This window comes from Armigeres subalbatus, chromosome 1 (genome assembly GCF_024139115.2).
Source record: "Armigeres subalbatus isolate Guangzhou_Male chromosome 1, GZ_Asu_2, whole genome shotgun sequence".
In the NCBI taxonomy this organism is placed as follows: domain Eukaryota; kingdom Metazoa; phylum Arthropoda; class Insecta; order Diptera; family Culicidae; genus Armigeres; species Armigeres subalbatus.
In genome coordinates this window covers 135,104,984-135,129,959 of record NC_085139.1, presented here as the reverse complement: position 1 = coordinate 135,129,959, position 24,976 = coordinate 135,104,984, and the positions used below count along the sequence as shown (strand labels likewise).

The window sequence follows — 24,976 nt, the reverse complement described above, 5'->3', positions numbered from 1 at the left end:
TCTACCAAGCCAACTTCGACTGGTATCAAACCGATAGCAACCCAGCGTGTCCATATAAGTCCTTAGAGGTCATGCGAATGCTTCACCAGTCAAATAAGTCCAACGCAAATGTTCTTGGCTCTCCAAATTATTCAGGAGTTGACTTCAATTGGTCTACCGGTTCAACTACGCCTGGTATCAAACGTATAGCAACTCAGCCTGTTCATTTAAGTCCTTAGTGCTCATGCGAATGGTTCACCATTTAAATAAGTCCAACACAGATGTTCTAGGTTCTTGAAATTGTCCAGGAGTTGAGTTCAATTGGTCTACCAGATCAACTACGCCTGGTATCAAGCAGTCCTGAGAGCCCTTGCAAATGCTTCACCTTTCAAATAAATACAAAAATGTCTGTTCCGTTAATTTGAACAATGGATTTTTTTAATTTTTCTTTCAACATGTGACATGCTTCGATAATTTCATTATTTGAATTATTTGTTAACGTAAGTCTTATCCAATCCATCTCGAACTGGAAATAGATTACACTTTCTAAATTATGGAGAAAATCTGACAAACCGCTTTATATATTTCTCACATTTGATTGTAGTGTTTATCTTTGAAATCCACTTTCCATGATTCAGAAACAATACAGAAAGTATCATAAAATAAGCAACGAGGCTTTTCTTTCAGTAAACGATTTGTGTACAATTAGTAATTCATCATTTAAATTTGTTTGTAAAATATTCCTAATTTAAATGCAAAAGACCTATTGACAACTTCCACATCACAAAACTCTTTTAAACGATAGCATTTTCCGAATGCAAGCCATTTGCTGTTACAAAAGAAACCATGCAGGATGTTTACCAACCGGAAAAGCTTTCACAACAACCTACATATTATATGACATTTGTGTCTTCACTCTTTTCTATTGCAGCAGCACCTAACAAACTTCTTACCATCTATCGGTGAAGTTGGCACAGACAGCTACTAGTAGTTAATTCTGAGCAACTGTTGGAACTATTGGTACAAAATGCACAACTGTACTTTGAATTTGGATTTACCGTAGCTCATGACGAGCCAGCTTTGGGCTGTAAGTCTCGCTAATAAAGACAAAAAATAGATTTACCGTAGAAAAATTGGCTTCTGAGAGTGAATGTTAAGCGCAATTTCATGAAAACATTGCGTCTAGTTGAGTGGAGTGCATTTATTAGGTCGAATAGTGGAGTTTATATTTTTTATAATTCCATCGGTTTTTGGCATAGAACTGACTCAACAAAATAGTATTATTTGTTTGTCATTGAACTAAACCTTTCCCCATGTACATATGACTATTAACATTATACGTTCCACCCAACTGTTGCAGTTTGATTTCATTCCCCGTACAATGTATGTAACTTCTGTATTATAGCAAAGAGCTACAGGATACAAAACAGTAAAACACCTATCCTCAAGCCCGAGTGACACCCATTTATGCACATGTATGAGCCGGTGTCATGTCTGCTTCTCCCACTAAACCATTGAACGTAGTGATGCTGTGTATTCAGCAACTATACGATTCCTGCTTTCTATTCATCACAGATGTATAACCAAACTGTCAGTTAACTAAATCAGGTAAAACGCATAACTAAATGCTCTACATGCAGCAGACTAGGCATGAAATCTTCTGGGCATGCAGTGATAGTTCATGTGTACGGTATGACTATTCCCGATACACAGCCCATGTGTCAGGAATTTTACGATAATAACTTTATGCGCTTTTGAGTTCTCTCTTCAGGCGACGAAACGGAAGGTGTCGGTTCTCATGAATCGAAAGCGATGATTTCTGCCAAACAGGTGTGTGAGTGCATATGGAACTGCATTCTACCTTGCCTCCCATTGTAAGATTGGTCACCATCCGGTAACGAATCGGCCTGTTGATGTGAATGGGTGTCCGGAAAATACGGTTGATAAACAGTTGTCATTGCCATACGGTTGCGCTGGCATAATGCGGGCAGAGAAGAAAATGTCCAAATTGAAAATTATAACGTGTTGATATGTAGGAACAATTTTATTATTTATTGAGTAATATAGTATCAAACACATTTATTCCTCTTTACTAATATAAAAGTGGTGATTTATTATTGGTTTTTGTTAGAAGTAAAATTCAAAAATAATCAGTGTTGTATGGTAAATGACGTCTTTTGGAAAATTTAAATTGAGGTGTGCGCTGGTCCGAAAATCATCGGTGGCAGCGTTTATCATAGATTTAGTCGGGGGCGTGAAGCAACGTGGTTTTTTTTGCGTTCATTCCTTTAAGATTTTGTTCTTTTTTTTCGATATATTTTCATGACATTAATAGGAGAATCTTGTGAACCTCGCTTCCCAGAAAGATCTTCTAACTTTTCTCAAAATATTCATTTCGATTTTTTCGGATTTTCTACGGGAAATACTTTGAAGTTTCCACTGTAAATGTTTTGTAACCTGCATTGGTTTTTTTGGGGTTTTCAAAGGAAGCTCTTTGGTGATGCTAAGCAAAATTGTTTGGAAAGCTAACTTCCGAGTATTATTGGGAATATGCGCGTGAAATTGAAATTGTCAAAAGGCACATACGGCCAACTGGTAATTTGGCCGAAATGGTCATTTAGCAAAAAATGTCGTTAGGCAGGAATAGTCTTTTGGCAGAAGGGACAATTTGACAAGTCAAGACAATTTGTCAAGTCAGGACAAGTTCGGCTTTTTCGGTTCGGCCAAACGACACTTTCGACTGTATGTACATTTCGGCCAAGTAACCCTTTCTTCCAAACTACAGTTTTGTCAAACCAGCATTTTCAGCCAAATGATCTATTCAGCCAAACAACTCTTCGGCCCAATGACCTATTCGGCAGAATGATAATTTCTGCCGTTTCTCCTTTCCAGTGAGTGGAAATCAAGAAGCTAAATGAAATTTATTTTTAAAAAAATCGCTTTTTAAATTTTATGTATTAAAAAATAACTTTAAATTTTTTTAATATTTATTTTCAAACTTGGAATTTTTGAAATCTTTTTTTTAATTTTTAAATTTTTTAATTTTTAAACCTTTAAATTTTTTAATTGAATTTTAAGAAATTTAAAGCTTTCAAACTATAAAATTTTTAAATTTTAAAGTTTTTAAATTTATAAAATTCTAAACCTTTAAATCTTTAAATTTTCAAATTTTCAAATTTTTTAGCCGTCACATTTTTATTTTTTTAAATTTTTAAATTTTTCAGTTTTTAAATTTTAAAATTTTTAAATTTTTAAATTTTTAAATTTTTAAATTTTTAAATTTTTAAATTTTAAAATTTTAAAATTTTTAAATTTTTAAATTTTAAAATTTTTAAATTTTTAAATTTTTAAATTTTTAAATTTTTAAATTTTTAAATTTTTAAATTTTTAAATTTTTGAATTTTGGATTTATAATTTTTTAGGCATTTTAAATTTTTAAATTTTAAAATTTTAAATTTTAAATTTTAAATTTTTAAATTTTAAATTTTAAATTTTTAATTTTAAATTTTTAAAATTTTATTTAAATTTTTAAATTTTTAAATTTTTAAAGTTTTAAATTTTTAAATTTTTAAATTTTTAAATTTTAAATTTTTAAATTTTTAAATTTTTAAATTTTTAAATTTTTAAATTATTTAATTTTTAAATTTTTAAATTTTTGAATTTTTAAATTTTTAAATTTTTAAATTTTTAAATTTTTAATTTTTTAAATTTTTAAATTTTTAAATTTTTTAATAATTATTTTCAAACTTGGAATTTTTAAACTTTTTTTTTTAATTTTTAAATTTTTTAATTTTTAAACCTTTAGTTCGGCTTTTTCGGTTCGGCCAAACGACACTTTCGACTGTATGTACATTTCGGCCAAATAACCCTTTCTTCCAAACTACAGTTTTGTCAAACCAGCATTTTCAGCCAAATGATCTATTCAGCCAAATGATCTATTCAGCCAAACAACTCTTCGGCCCAATGACCTATTCGGCAGAATGATAATTTCTGCCGTTTCTCCTTTCCAGTGAATGGAAATCAAGAAGCTAAATGAAATTTATTTAAAAAAAAATCGCTTTTTAAATTTTATGTATTAAAAAATAACTTTAAAATTTTTTAATATTTATTTTCAAACTTGGAATTTTTAAACTTTTTTTTTTAATTTTTAATTTTTTTAATTTTTAAACCTTTAAATTTTTTATTTGAATTTTAAGAAAATTAAAACTTTCAAACTATAAAATTTTTAAATTTTTAAGTTTTTAAATTTATAAAATTCTAAACCTTTAAATCTTTAAATTTTCAAATTTTCAAATTTTTAAGCCGTCACATTTTTAATTTTTTAAATTTTTAAATTTTTCAGTTTTCAAAAATTTGAAATTTTTAAATTTTTAAATTTTTAAATTTTCAAATTTTTAAATTTTTAAATTTTTAAATTTTTAAATTTTTAAATTTTTAAATTTTTAAATTTTTAAATTTTTAAATTTTTAAATTTTTAAATTTTAAATTTTAAATTTTTAAATTTTTAAATTTTCAAATTTTTAAATTTTTAAATTTTAAATTTTTAAATTTTTAAATTTTTAAATTTTTAAATTTTTAAATTTTTAAATTTTTAAATTTTTAAATTTTTAAATTTTTAAATTTTTAAATTTTTAAATTTTTAAATTTTTAAATTTTTAAACTTTTAAATTTTTAAATTTTTAAATTTTTAAATTTTAAAGTTTTCAAATTTTTAAATTTTAAAGTTTTCAAATTTTTAAATTTTTAAATTTTTAAATTTTTATATCTTTAAATTTTTAAATTTTTAAATTTTTAAATTTTTAAATTTTTAAATTTTCAAATTTTTAAATTTTTAAATTTTTAAATTTTAAATTTCAAATTTTAAATTTTTATGTTTTAAAATTTTTAGTTTTTTTAAGTATTTTAAATTTTCAAATTTTTAAATTTCAAATTTTTAAAATTTTTAAATTTTTAAATTTTAAATTTTAAAATTTTTAAATTTTTGAATTTTAAAATTTTAAAATTTTTAAATCTTTAAATATTTTAATTTTTTAATTTTTAAATTTTTAAATTTTTAAATTTTTAAATTTTTAAATTTTTAAATTTTTAAATTTTTAAATTTTTAATTTTTTAAATTTTTAAATTTTTAAATTTTTAAATTTTTTAATATTTATTTTTAAACTTGGAATTTTTAAACTTTTTTTTTTAATTTTTAAATTTTTTAATTTTTAAACCTTTAAATTTTTGAATTGAATTTAAAGAAATTTAAAGCTTTCAAATTTTTAAATTTTTAAATTTTTAAGTTTTTAAATTTATAAAATTCTAAACCTTAAAACTTTAAATTTTCAAATTTTTAAGCCGTCACATTTTTAATTTTTTAAATTTTTTAATTTTCAAATTTTTCAGTTTTTAAATTTTAAAATTTATAAATTTTTAAATTTTTAAATTTTTAAATTTTTAAATTTTTAAATTTTTAAATTTTTAAATTTTTAAATTCAAAGCTGGAACCATAAAAATGACAGTAGTTATGCATTGTTACCGTATTGAGGTGATGTGCCCTTGAAAACGCGAGTGAATTTAGTTTTTGAGTCTGGGAGGCTTATCATTAAAATAGGATTAAAAGGACAAAAAGCCAATTGAATCATCCCGCCAAAAAATATAATTTTTATTGTCTCAGTCAATTACTTGACTTATGTAGGGCCAGTTTTCCTCTACAACCCATATTTTTATTGGCAATCCTCACAATATTCAAATTTTAAAGTACTCGCGTTTTCAAGGGCACACCACTCAATACAGAAGCAACATACAACTGTCATTTTTACTATTTCACGCCTGCTGCGACGCCCCAAAACTGGAATAACAAAAATGATAGATGTGCCTTGCTATTCGTATTATTGAATGTGCCGTTGAAAACGCGAGTACTTTAAAATTTGGATTCCGTAAAGATTGACCTTAAGCCTCAAACTATTTCTTAAATCAAAAACAGAAACTGAAAAAGTGCGGCACGTTTAAACCGGCCTTAAGAGTTTGCCAACATCATGGTTCGAATATCGAGAGAATGTTAGACCAATCAACACACTTCGATTTTTTTTGGTTTAAATTTTACAAATAATAAATAAATGAAAAATTCGATTGAGCGAAAAGTGAAAGGAAAAGTCAATTGTCGCTTTACATGCGATTTTTTACGCGAGTCGTTTTTGACGCGAATTTTTTGATACACGCGGTTTTTTTTCCGCGGATTTTGGAATTTATGCGGTTTTTGGGATTAACTCGATGTTTTACGCAGATTTTTTTAAATAGTTGTTTTTAATTGGTTTTTAAAAAGTTACTCGAGAAAACCGCAAAATACAGAATTTTGACGAAGTCGTGTTTCATGCGGTTTTAAGGATTTACGAAGTTTATTTTTACGCGTTACGTATGGCGTAATAGCCGTAATATTCGGATTTAGACATTTAGTTTCCATTATAATCCTATCAAAGGAATTTCAATTTGTTTCTGATTTTTATCATTTTTCGACAATTAGCAGCACGTATGTTAGCAAAAAGAAACCAATAAAATTATTGTTTTATTCTTTAGAAATCAGATGTTTAGTTTATAGTTTGATGGAAAATGAATAAGTTTGCCTAAAAAACACAGAATTTCATTCTACAGAATCTGGAAAATATTTTTTTAAAACATACTAGTACGAGCATTTGACATCTTCAAATATTTTTGAAACTTCCTGTATACAAATTTGACTACAAAACTGATTATTGTATATAAGGTATACAAGTTGAAGATAACTTCTACCCGACGACAATCATATGACTATTCACATTCATGTTTGTGCGAATTTACCAATGATCACTCCAACGTTAGCAATGCAATACTGTACAGACTGTAGTGAAGTGAAATTAGACAACTCACCTGTTGCAGCGAAGGCATCTCTTCGATGCGATACAGCGTCAGCTTTGCAGCTTTTATGTAGGATTTTGCTTCCTGAGACCAATCTCCTCCACCGTCTTTTCGTTCACAGATACACACACACACTGGCTCACTTATTCTCACACCGGCACTACTATGTTGATGCTGTTCACGGGTTCCTATCAGTACAATATCTTTAATGTTCTCTAAGCTGGAGGAAATACAAAACATTTTTATTTTAAACATTTGAAAAAAAAACACCTCTGAAAAACCTGTGTCGAGATTATTTTTTGTTTTTACACCTTTCCATCAAGAATGAATTTCAACATTTTCTATACATGCGTGTATCAAATATACTATTCAATAAACCCTGCCCCACGGACTACCCGGATGTCTATTACAAAACTTCTAGACTGGACTGATTACAAAAAAATGCTCGCTATATTATAAAACATCACTTCTTGTTGCTTGAAATATTTTCCGGAATGTTTACATCTTAGAATATAATAAAAAATGTGAACAATATTAATAGGTTTTTAGAATAACTTGAAGAAGAGTATTCACATTAGGTGTCCAATATTTTTTATGGTGTGAATAGTCTTCTGTCAAATGATAATCAAATTGAGTAAAAAGTAAAAATTTTGAATTTTTCTTTCGCATACAATATTATGGGCTAGTCTATATACACCATAACGGCACCACCAAGCAACTAAAGGACACGCAATCGAACAGCGAAACGCAGTATGAGAACTTTGGAAATAGATGACAAAGTATACGCAACCGACCATTTAACAACCCCGCTTCAAAGTTGCTTCCCAAGAATGTGTCTCATTTTCGCCTTCCCATTCAGTCACCACAGAAAACTCGTAGTATTTCCCATCGCATAGTTGAGGCTGGTTTAGGGATTTCAAAGACTTCCATTTGACGGTGCTCGTGAAGCTTTCAACGAAGGGATGGCTTCGTAATGCTGATGTTGGAAATGGAAAAGGAAATGTTGGGGAAAATACGTCTAATGGTACACTAATATCTTGAAAATAAAGAAAAATGGTTGAAATATCACGATAGGTCAAAAATATTTTAAATAATTTCCACTACAAAATGTATTCTGGATCTACTGTTAAGATTCTTTTTGAAATTAAACCGCGGATTTCATAAACTTTGAATTTTTCTAGGAAGCCCTCATAACTGCTCCCAGCAATTACGATACACAATTTTATCAAAGAACTCCTTTATTTTTATACAAAAATTATCGAGCAATAAAAAATTGACAAAACGTAAGCGATGAAGAAGTGAATCTAAATTACAAATTCCACGAAATATGAACTTTTTCAGTTTTTGAAAAATTCTCTCAAGAGTTTGTTCAATAATTTCTTGATTTTCTTCGAAAACTGTTGCCAGAATTCCTACGGTGGGAAAAATGCTCCAGATGTTTCTTCAGGATTTATTTGGTATGTTTCTCTGGGAAGTTTGTTCATACTACATTTTTTATCAGAATTATGTGAAAATTCTTCGAGAGTGTCTCCCAAAAATTCTTCCATGAGTTTTTCTCTCCATTAGCTTTTTTTTTTAAATTTCATTAGAATTTCGTCAAGCCTCAAGACTTCTAAAAAATGCTGAAAGTTTGCCAAATCCCCTTTGAATGAATTCATAATGGAATATTTTGGGTTGTTCACATGCAAAAAAAGTCGTTCTCGAATTCGTGATCACTAGACTAGATCACCGCGAGGAATCGAAATCCGTCCACTTCAAGAGATATCAACCAATTATAGGGGATTTAAAGTAATTATTTAACAAATATTTTATCTTATCCTGTTTATATACTTGACAGTGAGCTTCTAGGAAATTAAGATGGAAAGTAGGCTTTGAGATAAACAACATAAACATAAATCAAAAACAAATCGCCACCCGCCAAACGCATAGTTTCGGGAATCATTTTTATGCGTCTAGAACACAATAGCATCAAAATTAAGTGCGGTTTAATTTCAAATTGCGATTAATAAAGTTAGATGAGTGGAATACAAATCAAAGGCATCGTTTCTCAAGGTTCGTCAACTAGTCTGCTGCAATTTATATATTTAGTTAAAAAATAGCTGTACGGATTTTGATACTTTGATTTGAAATCTGTCCACGGTGGACGAATTTCGGTTCAAGAGGTGTGGCTTAAAGTCATTATTTTACCATATTTTTTGAAATTTCTAATGTATAAATGCGCCACACATTGAAAAAAGAGGCCTTTGTACTCCTGTATCAACGATAAACTTCATTTGCATTCGTTTTCAATTTTCCAGACCCTTTTTGCCTAAGTGTACGGATGTCCCATGGTATTGAGTCTCGGTTTTGGGTACAACAGTTGCGTTACCTGGAACGTTCTAGAAATCGTGAGTGCTGTTCATGAGTCCGTTCGAGGCGGCAATGTCCCAGTGGGGGATGTACTGACAATTAAGAAGAAGAAGTTTAGCACAGATATGCATTCTGAGCACGAGAATGAAAGAAAAAAGTACATTACAGATTGGTACCCATTTTCGGCAAATCAAACCACAGAAAATAAAACTTCATTTCAACTTCGTTCAAATAATTCAAAAGAAACTCTGAGGTTTGAAGAACAAGCCCGAATACGGAAGTACGATTCATTAGAACAACAATAATTAGCATTGGAAAAATACTGGTAGTCAAAGTGATGCGATTGATCTACATAGTAATAATGCGTCAACTTGATACAGCTACATTAAATGGGGCATATATCACAATAGATCTAACAAATGGTCGCAGTGATTTAAATACCCAACAGGGAAAAAACATTTAACTCGTGCAGTACTATCGCTACAGATGTGCGTTAAGATCGTTTTACAATTAATGTGCAATTTTTGGAATACAGATAAAATAAATGCAATTTAGTAGTCTCTTATCTGGAATAACATTCCATCATGAATTGAACATACAAATTTGTTAATATTTAAATTTAAATTTTCAAAAATTTTCTGATGTTCGTTTGAGTAGCTTTATTTCTTGTTCGGCCACATTGAGAGTTGACGTAAAGTCAATGTCAACTTCTCTCCACGAACAGCCTAGATAGCCGTGTGGTGTCGGCAGCTGGTTATCTGGCTAAGAATAACATTACGGATTGCCTGTTCCAGTGTTAAAAGTCCACCATACAGGTGACCCCTAATTCTCGGTGTGATGCGGCTTTATGCTTACCGTGCCTACGAATGAATGGTTAGGGGGGTCTAATAAGAACCTATCCGCAAACGGAGCCTGTGAAGCACCAGGGCCCCCTTCACAGTATTTTAGCCCTCGCTGCGCTAACCGGAGCTATGGCGTAGTTGACTTTTTACTTCTCCGAGATAATCGGCTACTCTTATTCAACCTCATCGTGAGGTTAAATAAGAGTGGGGTTATGAATATGTGTTTTAATTAGTTTTCAACAAATTGTCACCTATATGGATTCGCATTATGCGGTTTTCACAGTGTACTCTGTGTCTCGTCTTTGACGTTCGGCTTTGGCTACTCTTGTTCAATCTCAACGTGAGTGTGGGATTATGAATATGTGTTTTACTTAGTTTTTCAACAAACTTCCACCTATATGGATTCGCATTATGCATTTTTTTTAAAATGTACTTTGTGTTTGTCACCTATATGGATTCGCATTATGCGCTTTTCACAGTGTACTCTGTGTTTCGTCTTTGACGTTCGGCTTCAGCTACTCTTGTTTAATCTCAACTTGAGGTTGAATAAGGGTGGGGTTATGAATATGTTTTTAACTTAGTTTTTCAACAAATTTTCACCTATATGGATTCGCATTATGCGTTTTTTTTTACAATGTACTTTGTGTATGTTACCTTTATGGATTCGCATGATGCGTTTTTCACAGTGTACTCTGTGTTTCGTTCTTGACGTTCGGGTTCGGCTACTCTTGTTCAATCTCAACGTGAGGTTAAATAAGAGTGGGGTTATGGATATGTGTTTTACTTAGTTTTCAACAAATTGTCACCTATATGGATTCGCATTATGCGTTTTTTACAATGTACTTTATGTATGTTACCTATATGGATTCGCATTATGCGTTTTTCACAGTGTACTCTGTGTTTCGTTCTTTACCTTCGTCCATTGTTACGTCCTCTGTGTTTTTGTGACACCTCTCTTTAGTCCCTAGCTGAATGCGTGTGAGTCTACATAATTGACTTTCCTATAAATGGTTCCATTCTCCTTCCCAACTTCACTTCCTCTTCCTTTCCCCTTTTCACTTCCTTTTCCGTCAGGTAAATGATGAGAAAGGCCAGTGAAGGCGATGGCACAAATCTCCCAAATTGAAGGGAACGTGCCTCCTGAGCCGACGTTCTGATACCTGATACATGATACTATCGCTACAGATGTGCGTTAAGAGCGTCTTACAATTAATTTGGAATTTTTGGAATACAGATAAAATAAATGCAATTTAGTAGTCTCTTATCTGGAATAACATTCCATCATGAATTGAACATACAAATTTGTTAATATTTAAATTTAAATTTTCAAAAATTTTCTGAAATTCGTTTGAGTAGCTTTATTTCTTGAGAAGTTTCTAACTGAATTTATGTTTGAATATAAACATATTTGAATGTCTGGCATCTCTGCAACTAAGAGCTTATTTTATTTGGTTATATAAAGGCTTTGCGATCAGTTCAAAAATCACTTGATTTGAGGTCCATGAGTTCATAGTGATAAATAGCCTAAGAGGGGGTATCGATTATTTGCTACATATTAAAATTCATCCTTCTTTGATTAAATAGTTTCGAAAAAAAAAACTTTTCTATATTTCACAAGGCAAATAGTATATCTTTGAAAAAAAATCTCAAGCTATCGTTATTCCCAGAAAGGAGTATAATAACTTGCTTCATATGACCTATATAAGGAGCGGTAGACTAATTGTTTTCAAATATTTTTCCTCCTGTAAGTTTATTTCCTAACATATTAGTCTTTTGAAACTATCTCAAAAGGACTTATGTTCTTTTGTAAGTGAAGATTCAAACGGTTATTTGTTAAATCTTGCTAATCCACGCAAATCATAGCTTCCACAACTTTCGAATGATGCTCTAAAAAGATCGTTAGAAAAATTGCGAAAATGTCCTATCCTGAGTATTGAACCAGTGGTCTGCTCTGAGGTGTCTCGTTTCCTGCTAAGCTACAAAAGACAGATTTTTAGAAATTTATTTAAAAAAGAATATGATACAGAAATCTAAAAGTCAATTTCTATTCAATTCCAGAAATTACTGTCCGAAATCCAAGGCGAACTGCAAAAGGTTTTTATGAAGAATATTTACAAAATTATGCGAAAAACTTTGTTGCACGAGAACAGAAAAGCCACTACTTGTCGGTAGGTATTCCCGGCGGGCTATTACGCTTTGGCCTCTCTAAAGCCGCAACTGCATCTTTAGGTTCAATTACAGCTGCATCGTGAATTCTCGAGTAATTCACGATTACAGAAGAAATCGGAAATAATAGTCCTCCATCCATGACTACGTATGAAAAGAACTCAGAGCTTTTGGTACGCTAATCGGGCGGTATATCATAGCGGAATGTGATGGTCAAGGCCAAAGGCATTTGTGCATATATTTTACAAATCTGTTCTTATTGAAACCAACAGCAAATTATGTTTCGAGCTGGCCTGAGTCGCAATAAAGCAATACGCTTTTATGAACGAGAAAGAATAAAACAAAATGCAAACCCCTGATGCGACCTATGGAACAGCTAGTAGAGAAATGCTTTGACGACTACGATGACGACACTGTGACGACGATGACAACAAGAAAAGTGCCAACATCCCATGTGTGGAGAAAAGAACGGAATATAATTTACATATGGTTCTTTTCAACTTGTGTTATATGTTGGTGGACACGGATGCGATATTAAACGTTCCGACGATGTGAATCCAGTGATAGTCAGGACGACAAATTTTAATAGTAAATTGATACAAGACTCCGAGAGCCTTTTATTTCGCAACTTGTTTAAAGTTTCCTTTTTTCTCTCAGCACAGTTTCGTGATCTTTTTTCAGGGACGACTGAAAGCGTTGGGACCGTGACAACTGTATGCGAGCTGACTATTAAATGCAGAGATTTAGATAATCAGATATCGAAACAAAACTTTTGTTCAACTTGAAGGTATTTTCTTTTCGAATATCCGCAGTAACGTAATTTAACTGCCTTCTTGTGCTAACAGTAGATGAATATCATGTTCAAATAAAATAGAATTTTCCTGTTTGAATTTTGATATGAAAAAAATGATGTTTGCATCAAATTAGTTATGGTTGGTGTTTTGGCTAATTGCTAGAAAAACAGTATCAGTACTTCGAGCAGTATCACTACTCGGTGAATTAAGTTGACTTTTTGAAGTAAAATAATTGTCGAAAAAGAAAGAAGGCGTTGTAAAACATCAGATCATAATCTTCGTTCGGACGCATCGCACAGGGTCACTAACATCGTTACTAAAGATTTTTTTTCCTTATTCTTCGTTATTCTTGTTTTCTAGCTTGTTCAGTTTGAAATTCTTTACATCTCAAGATATACAAGCGGGCTCTTATACTGAATATAGATACTAGCCAAAAGGTTGAGATAGGCAATATTGTGTCGAAATTCAAAGCAGCATAACTTAGAATAAACCCATTTTTGATAAAACCAGGACTATCAGAAATGGACACTCTTCAAGTATTTCCTTCCAAAATCGCAGATCGGTCCTCGGGCACCGGAGATGTTTTGGGTTTTCCAAGGATATGTTAAAAAAACATTTTTTTCTACTGCTTGTCACTTTATAACGTTTACTTTAATCATTTTTTACGCTTTTTCCAAAAATTAGAACTAATATGCCGGCCAATGCTGGCTGTAGCTCAAAAATCATTTGGACATTTTTTGAAATCTCTATTTAAAGTTTTATTTAAATTGTTTTTAATTTCTATACGAAAGACATCGGAAAATCTTTCTTGGAAATTTTCACTTGACTTTTATTAAATTTCTGTTGGACACCACCGGAGATAAATCTTAAAGTCAGAATTTTGAATAGAAGACAGCCGTCGACATTCCCGCGGGAAAATTGTTTGGAACTTCAGATGAATTTCATTCCGAATAATTACTCTTGAAAATCCAGAAAAAATAATTTTGGAAATCTATAAGTTTTTCTTGATAATTTTTAAGAATTTCCTTTGCAAAATAAAATAATTTCCCTAGAAATTAGGAAAATTTCATTTTGGATATTCATAAGAAAAATCGATGTATATTAATAAATATTAATTGACTTCAAAAGCGAAAAGAATTTGCAAAGATAGCTTTTGTAAATGATGTTATAACCAATAAAGTGTCTTGTACGGAAATTATAGAAAACTTTAATTTCATCACACCAGCTCGACCTAGCTTAGAAATAGACATTTATTTTACATACACTATCATAGAACAGGCTATGCCAAAAATGAGCCTTTTAAAAAAAAATGATGTTTTGCTATAACACCTATGAGCAAATGTGTCCTTAAAAAGCCAGAATAATCCACCTAGCAGTGATGGTGCCTTTCTCGTGTATTATAAAACAAGAAAACACATAAAAGTAATAAGAAAAGCACATAAGAGAGGGGCCCTCCTTAGCCGTGCGGTAAGACGCCGCGGCTACAAAGCAAGACCATGCTGAGGGTGGCTGGGTTCGATTCCCGATCCCGGTCTAGGCAATTTTCGAATTGGAAATTGTCTCGACTTCCCTGGGCATAAAAGTATCATCGTGCTAGCCTCATGATATACGAATGCAAAAATGGTAACCTGGCTTAGAAACCTCGCAGTTAATAACTGTGGAAGTGCTTAATGAACACTAAGCTGCGAGGCGGCTCTGTCCCAGTGTGGGGATGTAATGCCAAGAAGAAGAAGAAGACATAAGAGAGGTAACCTCAGGGAGATATATTCAGCTATTTCCATCAATTCACAGTTTAAAAAAAATTCGATTTTAAAAATAAAAATTCCAAGGACCCTTGAGAAAAAACAACGTTTTTCAATAACAACCTGTTGCAAGAAAATCGGATAAGGATAGGTACAAAAAAGTGTGTCTCACATTTTTTTGTACACATCACATAACCTCAATTCGTCGAGCTGAGTCGATTGGTATATGACACTATGGGTCTCCGAGTCTTCTATCAACAGTTCAGTTTTGGAATGACTCTATGGCCTTTACGTATACTTAGTATTCGCGAAAGGCAAAACGTTTCTTTTCACTTTATGTATAAAAAGTTTTCTTTAAATAAAAATATATATCAAGTACTATTTTAAATCAGTTATGACGGTCTACAAAATTGTTATAACATTGTTTGACGACAATACATACAAATACAATAAATACAAATGCTAAATACAAAAGGATTTCCCTTCTGAAATACAATGTATTAAAAAAAATGCTTTTATTCCCAAAATTTGATTATTTTTAGCCTAATTGTGTGTCTATGTATAATATATATTGTCGCATAATTTTTCTGTATCCCAGAGATTAATATAGTTTTTTCTTACCAAAAAACAACTTGAAAAACGTCTTAATTATTGTAAAATATTCATTAATGTACAGAAAAATTGATTTTATGTATCCACTCTCTAACTTATCACTGCGATTTCATCTCAGATAGAATCTTTTGGCTGTATACATGGCTGTAGAATGTAATGTACAATAAAATTTTTATTCCCATGTTATATTTTTAAAAGTATCATCGTGTTAGCCTCATGATAAACGAATGCAGAAATGGTAACTTGGCTTAGAAACCTTGCAGTTAATAACTGTCGAAGTGCTGAAAGAACACTAAGCTGCGAGGTGGCTCTGTCCCAGTGGGGATGCAATGCCAATAATAATAAGAAGAAACAGCATAGTATTTAATTAACGTAGGCTCACGAACTATTTAAACAAAACAAAATAAAAACATAATCAGAGAACGTAATCTTTTTTAGTAATTATGAGATTTTTTACAGTTTTCGGTAACGCTTCATAATATAATACTGCAAAATAAACCAAATGAAGCTTATGGTAAAACTGTTTAGAATCCAAATAAATAATACCTCACGTTTTCAGAGGCACCAATCTCAAAAGACTAGCAAAGAATAACTGTCATCTTTTTATCGTGGCTTTGCTGCTTCGCAGCAAACGTAGAATAAGACATTTGACAACTGCTCGTTGCTTCAGTATTGATAGTGGTGCCCTTGAAAACACGAGGTCGAACAAAATTGTATCTAGAAAAGTTTGTCCTTAAATGCGGCCCAAAAGGTTTATATACGCCGTAATCTGAAAAAGAGACGTATACGCCATTTTCCAAAAATTAAATGATGAACTTTATTTATAATTTAAAAATCACTTTAATAAAGAAATAAAAAATAAATCCAAAAATTGTGTTAACGAGTAGTATTGATCGAGCCTTTTAACAGAAAAATGGAAAACATGCATGTTGTGATTTGGCCCATACAGCACTTTTTCAGATTACGGCAGTACTGTTATTCATTATAAAAGAAAATTCTTGAGCTACTTTCATTATCCCTCTCTCACCCATGGTGTCTATAGAGCACCATTTTGCACTTGCAAACCTTCATCGAATTGTTTGAAAAGGTAATATTTGGCAATATTATGGTTCCATAAGACTGAAAATATAATAAATTTTGAGAACAAATAGCTAAATTATTGAAAACAATCAATTGACTATTGATTAACAATCAAAAACTTTTTTTTTTCAATTGACATATGCACAGCACATGTTTCGAAATGGACAAATTGATATGAAATTTGCGAAAACGAATCCACGTGTCTTGGATGGACTCGAACCCTCAACCTCCTACTCTCTAGAGGTCACGTTTGCGGAAAGCCATCAGAATCCGAGTACCAACCTCCACCGCGGTTAGCTCTTTTTGCATAACTTTTGTTCTAGCATTTTTCTCAAAGATGACTTCTTCCTATTGAAATATTGAAAAAAAAGTGGGCTATGTTTCGTCAATCATATGCAGAATTCAATAAACATTAAGGCACTGTCGCGTCCATTTCATTATTCACAACAAAAATATTCTATCCTATATAAAATCTCAGTGGGAAGTGGGAAAATAAAACGATTTTCCTATATATTTATGAATTTATTACAATAATTAAGGCGTTTTTCAAATTATTTCTTGATCAAATCGGCTCAGACACTGCTATATATTACTCTCCGGGATACAGAACAATTATGCGAAAATAAATATCGTACAAAAATAAGCTAAAATAAATCAAATTTCGAATTTGAAAATATATTTTTGGCATAGAATGCATTGTGTACTCATAATACTGTATTCATGAACTTTGCTGAACACACAATCATGCTATCATGCTCATATAACAAGTTAGTTGAAGCGCTTCCCTAGCAGCAGAGTTATGAACTTTTTTAATCACCATATAAAGGCCTACAGGGGGCAGCAGGGACTATGTCCAAGGTCTTGACGATCCCTCCCCAGGCCATCTGCGAGTTGTGGGGCTTGCTTAGGATGTGGTGGGGTTTGACAGTGGGCCCTGTTGAATTCCTATAAAACGCTGCATGTATCCGCAAGTAGGCCCCACCAAAGCGACCGTGTGCCGCTCAAAGCGCACAAGCCCAAGTCCTGGTGTTAGGTGGGACGCTAAACAGCCCTGACACGACGGCCCTCCGACGAGACAGGAGGTTTGCGCAGGCCCAATAAGCCGCCTGGAAACCAATAATTACGAACAATATAAAAGTTAATACGACTCGATATAATCGGCAAAGACCTAGGCGACGAATAAAGGATCACGATTGGAAGCTTTGAACATGGAACTGCAAATCGCTAGGTTTCGCAGGTTGGGACAGGATGATCTACGATGAATTATATCCCCGCAACTTCGACGTCGTGGCGCTGCAGAAGATTTGCTGGAAAGGACAGAAAGTGTGAAAAAGCGGGCATCGAGCGGCTGTGGCACCACCTACGAGCTGGGAACCGGCTTCATAGTGCTGGGTAAGATGCGCCAACGTGTGATTGGGTGGCAGCCCATCAACGCAAGGATGTGCAAACTGAGGATAAAAGGCCGTTTCTTCAACTATAGCATCATCAACGTGCACTGCTCACACAAAGGGAGATCCGACGATGAGAAAGAAGCGTCAAAATCGTCATCGGCGACATGAAGGCACAGGTAGGAAGGAAGGAAATGTATAGACCGGTCATCGGACCGGATAGTCTGCACACCGTATCGAATGACAACGGCCAACGATGCATAAACTTCGCAGCCTCCCGCGGAATGGTAGTCCGAAGCAAAAATATCCACAAGGCCACATGGAGATCACCTAACCAAGAAACAGAAAACCAAATCGACCACGTTCTAATCGACGGTAAATTCTTCTCCGACATCACGAATGTCCGCACTTACCGCACATCTATTTATCGACTTCAAAGCCGCATATGATAGCTATGGCAGCTAATGCATGAGCACGGATTTCCGGATAAACTGACACGGTTGATCAAAGCGACGATGGATCGGGTGATGTGCGTAGTCCGAGTTTCAGGGGCATTCTCGAGTCCGTTCGAAACGCGCATAGGGTTACGGCAAGGTGATGGTCTTTCGTGTCTGATATTCAACATCGCTTTGGAAGAGGTAATACTAAGAGCAGGGATTAACACAAGTGGTACAATTTTCAATAAGTCCGTCCAGCTATTTGACTTCACCGACAACATAGATATTATGACACGTAACTTTGAGAAGATGGAGGAAACTTACATCAGACTGAAGAGGGAAGCTAAGCGGATCGCACTAGTCATCAACACGTCGAAGACGAAGTACATGATAGGAAGGGGTTCAAGAGAAGAAAATGTGAGCCACCCACCTCAAGTTTTCATCGGTGGTGACGAAATCGAGGTGGTAGAAGAATTTGTGTACTTGGGCTCATTGGTGACTGCCGAAAATGATACCAGCAGAGAAATTCGGAAATCGTAAGTACTTTGGACTCCGCAAGACGCTCCGACCGAATAGGGGAGAAGAAGACCACCAGCTGTCATCGAGAGAAAAAGTAGAATCATTGAAATTTCATACGGTATGGTATAGGAAATGAAGTATATTTTTTTTATAAAACAAAAATTGAGGACATTTCTCAAAAAATCTTGGTTTACGGGGTTAGAATTCTAAAAGCACACAAAATAGACATGCATGAGCTGCATGAGCTGCTGGGAGAACCATCCATCGTTCACACCGCGAAAATCGGACGACTGCGGTGGGCCGGGCACGTAGCCAGAATGTCGGACAATAACCCGGTGAAAATGGTTCTCGACAACGATCTGACGGGCACAAGAAGGCGAGGGGCGCAGCGGGCAAGGTGGATCGATCAGGTGGAAGATGACTTGCGGACCCTCCGTAGACTTCGTGGTTGGCGACGTGTAGCCATGGACCGAGCCGAATGGAGAAGACTCTTATATACCGCACAGGCAACTTCGGCCTCAGTCTGAAAAAATAATAATAATAATAATGAAGGCCTACTTATCATGTAACAACTTTGCAGAAGACACCAAACTTTTATGAGACAACCATATGCAGTTAAGAATTGATGCCATGATCTGATGATATCCGGCCATAGCGCACCGCCGAAAAAAAAATTTCGGATCGAAGCACGTCTCTAGTTATGCGTCGATTCTTAAGTAATTAACATGAATTGCTTCTAAAATATTCTGCGACTCCAAATATATTCTTGAGATCAATCCGAAAAACTTCATAAATATATAAAAGATTACAAAAACAATATTAAAAAATTAACGATATTAAAAAAAATCTAGAAGCAATGTGATGTTTAGTATATAAATCTGATAAATTTCATGAGAAATCAGCGTGAAACCAAGGAAAAAGGTTTTGAAACTCAGTAATAATTATTTTAAAAAAATAAAATAAAACATGAATTGTACTCCGAAGAATATCTTAGATATATTAAGCACAATTCTAGTACAGCATATGAAAAAGGTTATGACGTGAAGATTTTTTATAGATTGAGCACATAGAAGGCTTAGGACTTGGGATCGTGAATACAAAAATATGCTGCAATATCTCAGAGGAACACCAAGCTTTTCAAAACAATATGGGTAAATAATGCAATAACATCACATCATTTTATCATAAAGATCGCAATTGTGCGATTTCAAAGTGAGAAATCCATAATATTTGAACTTTTGGAAAGTATAGTATATGGGGCCCTCTTTAGCCGTGCGGTAAGACGCGCGGCTACAAAGTGAGACCATGCTGAGGGTGGCTGGGTTCGATTCCCGGTGCCGGGTTCGATTCCCGGTGCAGGTGATAACTTGGCTTAGAAACCTCACAAGTTGATAACTGTGGATGTGTTTAATGAACACTAAGCTGCGAGGCGGCTCTGTCCCAGTGTGGGGATGGAATGCCAACAAGAAGAAGAAGAAGAAGTTTTAAACAACCAAGATTTAAAACGAAAACTAGCATTTGAAGAAATAAGGGATAATTCTAAAAAAGTGATGTCAAGGATTGGTTTGATAAAGAATGATTTGAAATTCAGAATAAAACTTGTATGATCTTAGACAATCTTGTGAATATTAAAAGATTAACTGGGTTGATGATTATGAAAACAATACTGGAATTTCTGAGCCCTCCACGAGCAAGACCATGTTGAGGGCGACTGGGTTCGATTCCCGGTGCCGGTCTAGGCAAATTTCGGTTTGGGCATAAAAGTATCATCGTGTTAGCCTCATGATATACGAATGTAGAAATGATAACTTGGCTTAGAAACCTCACAGTTAATAACTGTGCTTAATGAACACTAAGCAGCGAGGCGGTAATGTCCCAGTGGTGGATGTAATGCCAATGAAGAAGAAGACTGGAATTACTATAAGAATATCGAAAATAGAAACAACAGTAAGAGTGATCCCAAAAATAATTATGCACTATGAACAAACTTTTTTCTCTAAGCTTAGAAAAACTTATCATACCGTTAAAATTTCCTGGACCTTTAGTGCTAAGGAAGGTTTCACAAAACTCGCAGAAGTGTTCTGATATTCCGGAGAATTTCGACACCAAAAATATATAATTCTTATGGCTATTTCATCCTTTTCTGGTTATTTTGATTTTAATTCAGCTCAACTTCTCGTTTCGGTCCAGAATATGCGAAGCACAGAACTACATTATGACTCTCAAGAATGTTTTGCTGATTGGTTAGTTTTGTCAGTAATATTAGGTTTTTAGCTTTTTTGCGAGAGTGAAAACAACACGTGGTCATATGGGGAGGAGTAAATCAAATGATCACGAGGTTGTTGCGTGGCATTACTGTCTTTCAAGAAAATAACGAACACCGGAATCTAGAAAGTAGAAGTATTTTTTTTTCTTATTCACTTCTGTCAAGAGTTACAATTTATTTAGTTGAGTTTATCTTGCGATAATTTGAATGTATACAATGAGGTTTTGAGCATCGAAAACAGCGATCTGCCACACTATGCTATATGATAGTGTTGAACCCAGGCTACGAACCATCAAAATATCATTCCCACAATTGCTTCGTATAATCATGAAGTTTGAGTCAAAAACACGATTTTTTTCCTTGTTTTGTAAAATCATGAAGCTTAGGATGTCGCACGGCCTGTTTAAACTCAATTTAGGAAATGTCGAAATTTGACCAAATTGGGGCAAAGTGGCCCAGAATCCTTCAAATAGGTATCATTCCCATCATTACATTGTAAAATCATAAGCTTTGACACATTACCTGTACACTTAAAAAACGCAGATTTCTTTAAAATTTCACCGAAATCTCAACAGCAGAACTGTTCTGTAAAGAATTTTACAGATTTTTGGTGGTTTTGACTGTTCAACAAATGAAAATATCAATGAAATAATTACAGAACAATTCTGCTGTTGAAATTTCGGTAAATTTCAATAAACTTTACCGAAATCTGTAAAATGATTAAGTTACACTTGACAGAGGCACAGGTCTAGATTAACAATACCTACATAAAAAGTTTTGCTTTTTTAAAAGTTTTTTTGGAAAGTGTGTATAAATCCTCGAATTTAAATATATTTTTCTATGGTTTTTGTTGAAACATAAAAAAATAATCCAACATCAGTTAAAAATATCCATGGAATTCAAAATAATCAAAAAAAATATTGAAGTTTCTTTTTTGCGTGAAAATTTGGAAATGTTATTTTTTTAAATTCATGGATTTCGAATGAAACAAAAAAATCCTTGTTGAATGCATAACATAGCTTCGACATGAAAAACTTCATGCTTAGAATTGATGCAATTACACTTAAATATGAGACATCACCTAAATTCGTCTAACCTTGGTAAAATGACTGCTGAGCGTGTTTTCAGTAAATCCGTAATGTGAAATGTTCTCCTGCAAAATATCAAAATCATATAAATTGGTGAATAAACAGGTACCTGTTTCTCAAGATTGTTACTCACATTTGCTACTAAATGCTAAATGCGACAGATGTTTTGAATTGTTCAAATTTATAACGCACCTCAATGTGGAAATCACTAAGGCTGCGTCTCATTTCTCGAATTAAAATCAAATTAAACTTGAAAGTGACAGTTCGAAAATCAAAAAAATACTCGTCTAAGAATCGCAGGTGATTTCCAATAAGATCAATAAGGCATCTGTCAAAAATAAATCGATGTCTGTCAAAATTAATCTTGCTTGTAATGCAATTTTTAGACAGACGGAGTTTTATAATCTTATATGCATTTGTGTTTTCTTTGGCAGACACCGGTATAGAATATTCATTACAATCATCCCGCAGAGAACTCATCCGAAAGATGTTGGTATTAACTCTCTTACTGGACATTCATTTATTATTCCGATACTAACTGTAAATACTTGTACAATAGACAAGTCACAATAACCTTCCATTGTTTTAAATTTCAAGGTCCTATTGTTTATTAAATCATCCACGCGAAAGCTCTCACTCTACTCATCGTAATCTGTGTTGATGGTAAAGATGCATTTTTGAGCTCTGGATTTCCACACCGTCGACTGACTACCGGAACCGCACTTTAATAATCTAAAGAGAAGGATGCAGAGATATACGACGAAAGCATCATCATTCGAAAGTCTCGGTCTAGGGTATGGTAGAATGATTGCAAAAAAAAGGAAATCACCAGAGCGCCGCCACCAAGGATTCTCCATGTCTATGTCGCCTCTCTCTCTGTCTCTCTCCAGCATCTCTCGGCATGTACATATATTTAGCAGCAATATGCCACTGGAACAGAATTTTAATCAACCAGACCTACCGGCATTCGAACACTCCCTTGAATATTTGAGGTTAATTCCACTTTCGTCCTGATTGTCCTTGTATATTAGGAAAACCAGCAGTGAAGAGTTACGTTAAATGCTACTCGCTTGTGCAATCTTCAACATATTGATTGCTTCACTACTGATTAGCAATTATAGAACTTACTTTATAGTAACTCTGCATCTCGTTGGAAAGGATGTAATGAAAATATCTCGAAAGAGGTCTCCAGAGATGTTTATATATAAATCGATTCACACACAAACGCCTATTTTCACAGCTTCCAAAATATTTTATCGCAGTTTTTCATTTCTAACGTACACACTTCGCTTTAATAGATCCACAGCATTTACAATGCGGTGTACGGTTCAGGACTAAACCGTCGCAGTCTCTAACACACCGACCAAGCCCAACACTTCATCACTCACTATTAGGAGAACGAAATATGGCTCCTATTCTTGTCTTGTTAAGCACTCACACCGCGTGCGTAGATTTTTTTATGTTAGTCTTTCTGAATTGATTAAACTTTAATATAACTGCGATTGTACACTTTCTCTATAGCAGTTTTCTAACAGCTCAAATGTTCGTTCCGCACTCTTAAGAAAGGGGTAAAGTTTGATGTTACTCGAAGAAGCGACACAGATGAACTGACCGAGCCCAACACCCGGTACGGATAGATCACCCACTAAGAAGACCCAACTATACTGCTGATGGGCGCTGAGCGGAACCGATTACCGTCGTCAGTGGACCTGGACGATGGCAGCACCGCAGAGGACGGATTCATTCGAGAGCGATGAGTGGTCAACTACCACGCGCTCATGAGAATTACTTATCACACATGTGCGCTTTTTTGTGGCGCCAGCCATGAATGACGAAACGGCTTTTGCTGGAGCACTTTTGACCCATTCAGTCCCATCCCAAGAAAAAAATGTTATATGTACTTGTTCGTATGAAAACAAGATATGATGGATTTTTTTCTGGTTTGACCTTTTACGAACGCCAAAAGTATTATTACTCCAAAACCGAACTTTTCATAGAAGGCTCGGAAACCTACATATAGGATTATTTAGTTAGACCATTTTTTTGGTACTTGACATTATCCGATGTGTGTTTTTTTAGAAGTTACTACACTGTGAGTGCAAATTAATATGATAAAAATAATGAGATTTTTATATTTCTCAAAGAAAACATAATCAACTTTGATTACATCCACACCAATAAGATTGCGCAATTGTTTTGCCATTTGTTGGTATAGACGAAATACGACGGTACACATAAGACGGACCTCATATAAAAGTAGAGGGATAATATGGATATTAAAGTGAACCAAACTTATATGAAAGATTATGTACAACGCCATCTAGAGCTAAAACAGTGCAAGTAACACAGTTTTCCATACACTTCAAGCTTATTGGACATCCACTGAGAGTTCACGGATCTTTTTACAGCAGGTCCTGGGATTCAAAACCTTCGATTTAGGGATATAAAAAAAATGATTGCTAGGGATATAAAAAAAATGAGAAAATTATTGAGAGTATTTTAGTGGAATGTCTTCAGGTCAGGTTCTTCTTCTCCTTCTCCAATGACTCCATATTTCAACTGAAACTTCGCCTGCTTTTCAACTTAGTATTCTATATAACATTTCCTCAGTTATTATTTGGAAGCTTTTCTATGCCCGCCATTACATGAGTACACCCACACTGGAAGGTGCGGCATGGTAAAATCTACCGAATCAAGGGTTCAATTAAAAACATTTTACCACTTGATTTGTGCAGCCTACAGTTCACACTTGAATCAACTATGACTGTAGTTGATTTTACTAAGCCGTATTTTTTGACATTTAATGCCGAATTCAACTACTTTTATTGTTAAAAATACTAT

The 24,976-nt window shown here is 33.6% G+C and overlaps 1 protein-coding gene across 7 annotated transcripts in view; it reads right to left on the bottom strand.

Moving 5' to 3' along the window:
* LOC134205158 (ras guanine nucleotide exchange factor L) overlaps nt 1-23,830 on the bottom strand; it is a 139,711-nt gene extending 115,881 nt beyond the window's left edge. The window contains exons 1-2 of one of the 7 annotated variants that reach the window (XM_062680141.1): nt 23,721-23,830; nt 6,865-7,072 (exon numbers count right to left, since the gene is read on the bottom strand). In XM_062680141.1, coding sequence (XP_062536125.1) covers nt 6,865-6,882 — 18 coding nt within the window. In that variant the 5' untranslated portion in view covers nt 6,883-7,072; nt 23,721-23,830. Of the gene's footprint in view, nt 1-6,864; nt 7,073-23,263; nt 23,310-23,357 lie in introns of those variants that run through there. The other 6 variants (XM_062680136.1, XM_062680139.1, XM_062680138.1 and 3 more) reach the window with 6 other exon arrangements.
* Nucleotides 23,831-24,976: the final 1,146 nt, after the last annotated feature.